The sequence below is a fragment of the Phalaenopsis equestris genome, unplaced genomic scaffold, assembly GCF_001263595.1.
Source record: "Phalaenopsis equestris unplaced genomic scaffold, ASM126359v1 Scaffold000204, whole genome shotgun sequence".
Lineage (NCBI taxonomy): Eukaryota > Viridiplantae > Streptophyta > Magnoliopsida > Asparagales > Orchidaceae > Phalaenopsis > Phalaenopsis equestris.
Genome location: NW_018164646.1, coordinates 162590 through 168471, shown reverse-complemented (window position 1 = coordinate 168471; position 5882 = coordinate 162590). Strand labels below are relative to the sequence as shown.

Genomic DNA, 5882 nt, shown 5'->3' with positions numbered 1-5882 from the left:
TTTTTCTGAATTTGTGTCGTTCTTATTTTTTTTCGCCTTAATTTTCTCAACAATTTCCATACCAAAAGTTCTCAAGAAGAATTTTTTATTAATTTCTATCAATCACAGAGAAAATGTGAATTTGCCACAAAAGAATAGCGACGTTTACATACATACCACCCAATTACTATGCATTTACACGTCTGACAGCTAGAATTTGCTTTTCTACATTCATGCAACCCAATTATTTCATACATATGCAAGGTGGTATGTATGTAAAAAATGAAATTTATGTTTTAGTTATGTGAATACATGGGAATTGATATGGATTTATGTCTAGTCTCCAAGTAATTAGTAACTACTAATGTGGAAACAAAATGCATAAAAGAGACGTGTAACTTTAGAAAAGAAGATGAGGTGTTCGGTTGATTGCTGTATAGAGTTCCTGTCCCAAGGAGTGTAGACTAACCGGACACGTATGAATTAAGCTCGAGTTTGAAATTATTTGTGAAGTCACTGTTTGTGTTCATTTCTTACCGAACGAGCCGAACAAGAGCTGTTCACGAACAACGAGCCAGTTTGACATCCTTAATATTAATATATAAATATAAATAATATATTATATTAATTATATAACTTATATTATATAAATATATAATATCTATATTATAACCCATTGGTAATTAAATTTCCTTGAAAAATTAGTATGTTACGAGATTACCGACAAGTGAATTATCTCGGACTTATAAACCATCACAAAGCCATCAAAATCTAACTAACGGTCACTTTTATACCATTTTTCAACAACATAAAATAGTCAGAAATTGACTTAATTAATATAGGGGATTGTCAACCCTTTCCCCTGTTACCTTAAAATTCAATATATTTGTATTTATGCCCGGTTCAAAATAAACGTTTAAGCCAAATTGATGTTTCCCATTCCTTAAACCTTATAGTTAAACAATTACATCCCAATCAGGTTCTGGCCAAATCAAGTTTAATCTTCAATATTTAATCAGCATTTTATTTGACATTATTATTGATTCGCCACCAACAAATTTTCATCATCTGACACAAATCTCGAGACAATATTTTGAACAAAATATATTCAAATCTTGATAAAAAACCATCTAGAGCTCCAATTTCAATAAACTTATAGTCAAACTGACAGACACGATGAGAAGGATCCAATGATATCAATGTTAGTCCAATCCGAGTCAAATCAAGCCCTAATCAAGCGATTAAATCATTCTTGGAAGATTTACAGACACATTTGAAAGATCAAACGAATGTCGAATTTAGCGAGTTCATAGTCGAATCGTGCGTCTCGACAAAATAAATCCAGCGAAACCAATATTGCTCAATTCCGACATCATTAAGACACTCAAATGTCCATCAAACACCATCCAATCGAGGGAAGCTCTCTGAACCGTCCGATCAAAATGGTTCTTATTCCTGCATTAATTGCACCCATAACACTATAAATAGAGTCACACCCCTCACATGATAAAAGAAAACTTGAGAGAGAACTTGAGGCTTTGAGAAGAAACTTAAGTCCGACATTATCCATGCTATCGCATGCCGCCGTCGACCACCACCGATCACCACTGGCCTTCGTCGATTACCGCCGGCTGTCATCAACTGTCGTCAACCACCGCTAACCAGAGCAGTCAGTCGACGTTGTATCTTGAAAAATCTAGTAACCCTTCCACGTCAGTGAGACAAAGGGTTTCTGTAATCATCAACTTACAGTGAATTTTTTTTAACTGGAAAGACGCCGTAAGTTTTTTCTTTTACGGGTTTTCTACTTAAAAACTTATAGTGTCATCACATGTTGATTCACTTTCATCAGAGTGTGTGATGAATTCTCGTGCAACGCTAAGATGATAATCTATTACTCTACCGCCGTGAATTTTTTAGCACGCATCAATTATCAATTAATAATCAACACAAACAATTTGAACGCCATGGATGGCTTGCAAAACTCGAATAGAAACGCAGAGTCATTACAGAATACATAGGTATGGAAATTATAATGAAATGAAAAAATGGTATTCATTTTTCTTCATGTTATAGTTTTCCAACGAGTTTCCTACGATTATCTAACTATTTTCTGCTCATTTTATCATACGATCTAGTAGTTATAGACTCTTGGTTAATAAATCGACGAATAATTATGTAACTAACTAATGGTCTTACAATGTACTACCGATAAAATGATGGCTACTTTCATTGATCAATCAACATACGAACTAACTCTAGGCCAACTGACAAACTATTTTAATCCAACAGTTCTCCATCGACTTGAGACTATCGGTGTCTTTCTGATGGCCAGCCAGAGAATTACAAATGAATATTTTTTTGATAAGACCGTCATTTATATTACCGATAGTGACCGATGGCTTATCCACAGTTTTGCTTTTAGCAGGCACTGACAGGTATGACTCATTGATAACCCATTGGTAATTAAATTTCCTTGAAAAATTAGTATGTTACGAGATTACCGACAAGTGAATTATCTCGGACTTATAAACCATCACAAAGCCATCAAAATCTAACTAACGGTCACTTTTATACCATTTTTCAACAACATAAAATAGTCAGAAATTGACTTAATTAATATAGGGGATTGTCAACCCTTTCCCCTGTTACCTTAAAATTCAATATATTTGTATTTATGCCCGGTTCAAAATAAACGTTTAAGCCAAATTGATGTTTCCCATTCCTTAAACCTTATAGTTAAACAATTACATCCCAATCAGGTTCTGGCCAAATCAAGTTTAATCTTCAATATTTAATCAGCATTTTATTTGACATTATTATTGATTCGCCACCAACAAATTTTCATCATCTGACACAAATCTCGAGACAATATTTTGAACAAAATATATTCAAATCTTGATAAAAAACCATCTAGAGCTCCAATTTCAATAAACTTATAGTCAAACTGACAGACACGATGAGAAGGATCCAATGATATCAATGTTAGTCCAATCCGAGTCAAATCAAGCCCTAATCAAGCGATTAAATCATTCTTGGAAGATTTACAGACACATTTAAAAGATCAAACGAATGTCGAATTCAGCGATTTTGTAATTGAATCGAGCGTCTCGACAAAATGAATCCAGCGAGCCCAAGATTGCTCAATTCCGACATCATTAAGACACTCAAATGTCTATCAAACGCCATCTAATCGAGGGAAGCTCTCCGGACCGTCCGATCAAAATGGTTCATATTCCTACATTAATTACACTCAAAATACTATAAATAAAGTCCCACCCATCACATGAGGGAAGAAGGTTTGAGAAAGAATTTGAGTCTTTGAGACTGAACTTAAGTCCAACATTATCCTTATCATCGCAGACCGCCGTCGACCACCACCGATCACTACTGACCTTCATCGATTATCACCGACCATCATCAACTGTCGTCGACCACCGCTAACCAGAACCGTCAGTCGATGTTGTATCTTGGAAATTCTAGTAGCTTGCCCACGTCTGTGAGACAAAGGGTCTCTGTAATCATCAACTTATAGTGAATTTTTTTTGACTGGTTCAGACCCCGTAAGTTTTTTACTTTACAAGTTTTCCACGTAAAATGAATCATCGTGCAATGCTAAGATGATAATCCATTACTCTACCACCGTGATTTTTTTAGCAAGCATCAATTATCAATTAAAAATTAACACAAACAATCTGAATGCCATGGTTGGCTTGCAAAACTTGAATAGAAACGCAGAGTCATTACAGAATACATTATTTCTCCATGAAATGATCACAAAACAGAACCAGACTCCAAAGACAACACACAAAACACATCACCTTCCCTGCAGCTTCGAATCGAAGCTTCTTGGGGCTGCACTCTCAGAACTCAAGCCGCCGAAAACAGGGCACGAAAAGTACGAATGACTTCAGGCATCTTATCATTGTCCGGCAGCACCACCTTTGCCGCATCATGAGCGCTGAAATTCTGCGCCCAAGTTGAGAGATTGGGGAAAGTGTTATCGCTCAGAATCTGGATGCCGTCCAATTTCTGCAGTGCTCTTATCCAGGGCAAGAAGCAGCCCAGGGCTATGTCGATGAAGCCGATATCATCGCCTCCGAAGAATGGTTTGCCTTTACTTGCGGTCTCAAAAGCTTTCTCTAGTGGATGAAGAGCCGCCGCCGCTTCTGCTGCCGCTTTCTCCTTGTCTTCCTGCGCTGTTGCGGCCACGTGATTTCTTAGGGAAGGGTACAGCTGAAGGCACGTGAAGATCAAACGATTAGGGCAAGTTAGGGCTTTGAATTTAGCTCCAAGTTAGTTAATCTATTGAAATTAAGTTGAATTTTGTATTGGATTTGGATGGGATCCAAATAAATGAGTCAAGTTAAAAGAGTTAAAAATTTAAATGAAAAATTTTTCGAGCCAAACTCCAATTGGCTCAAAATCATATTTTTTAATAGCCCGAGTCATGTTAGGACCGCAAATTTAGGTCAAGAATCGCTGATCATTCGAAAATTAATTTAATTTTTGACTCAGATCTAAATAAATGAGCCAAGCTATCACCCAAAATTTGTTATCGATTTTTGAGTCTATTTTGAATTATCTAAAAAATGGATTGTTAATGGAAAAAAAAATGAAACATTTTTCTTATTTTGAAATATATACTTATTTAAATTAGATTTCACGTATTTCTACATTTTATTTTAAAACTCAATTAACTTAAATTTAACAAAAATTCCGAACGTTTTATACATTTAATAAAAAAAATTAACATGTTTTATGTTGCCAAATAAATTTTGGTTTAAAAGAAAAAACTTGAACAAATAAAAAAATAAATATCAAAAGTGGTTTCCAAAGGCCGCTTTAATTTTCATTATTTGTTATATTTCTAATTATCGAATCCTATTTTAATTATTTTCTTAATACTAATAAATAATTAATAATGAAAATAATAGTAATAAATAGTTATTAAAGAATTGGTGAGAGAGAGAAGAGAGAGAGAAATGCTTATTATGTACGGACATCGCACATAAATTTGTGTGTGGTATTCCATCACAACCATAAAAATACATCTTTTTGACGGCTCAGATCGGATACCGAAAGCAAATTTTCCCTCCTCCCTCCTCTCTCCTCTCCGACCATACCTTGTCGTCAACATAGTAAACCCAGAAACGAGCCTCTGCGCGTTCGACATGGCCGGCCGGAAGAATTGGTTTTCCCTGCAACCGCCATTCTTCGTCTATGTACTGCACAATGATCATGGATTCGCATACTGGATGGCCCCTGTGGAAAAGAACCGGGCTCTTCTTGTATATTGGGTTGCTTTTCAGAAGCAGCTCGCTTTTGTCCCACGTGTTCTGCTCCTCCAGGTTCTGGTACTCCACTCCTTTCAGGCTGAGCGCAAGCTTCACCCTCATCGCGAACGGGCTGTACCATAATCCTATCAACTGCACCTCCTCTTCTCTCACGTCTGCCATGGCTGCTTACCCTAAACATAGCTGGTTAGTGCTTATGTAGAGCTGAAGGAAAAGGATAATTGCATTCATGGCATCTTAAACATTCTTATTTGCAAAAGCTGAAAGAGGGTGATAGATTTGTAAATAGCAATATTTTGGGTGATATGTATGTAAAAATGCTTCAAAATCAATATTTTGATATAAGTTTTTGTTTCTTTTGAATGTGGCATTTTCTATAGTTTTTAAGTTATGAGAAATATCAGTGGATAGAATTTTTTATATATACAACACTTCAAATATTGTTATTTACAAAACTAATAGTCTTGTATTTTTTTTTGAACTACCAATGAACTACCAAACCAATGTACTTTAAACAGTAAAAGTTAGTTGAAATCAAAACTTATATATTTTTATTAATTTGCTAGTCTATGTAATATGAAATAACAATTAAATAATAGATGTAAT

The 5882-nt window shown here is 35.3% G+C and overlaps 1 protein-coding gene across 1 annotated transcript; it reads right to left on the bottom strand.

Moving 5' to 3' along the window:
• Nucleotides 1-3695: 3695 nt before the first annotated feature.
• LOC110023027 (glutathione S-transferase U15-like) lies at nucleotides 3696-5441 on the bottom strand. The gene is made up of 2 exons (XM_020722235.1): nucleotides 5106-5441; nucleotides 3696-4215 (listed from the first exon to the last, which is right to left on the bottom strand). The coding sequence occupies exons 1-2, from the start codon at nucleotides 5436-5438 to the stop codon at nucleotides 3850-3852; spliced, it is 699 nt and encodes a 232-aa protein (XP_020577894.1). The 5' UTR covers nucleotides 5439-5441; the 3' UTR covers nucleotides 3696-3849.
• Nucleotides 5442-5882: the final 441 nt, after the last annotated feature.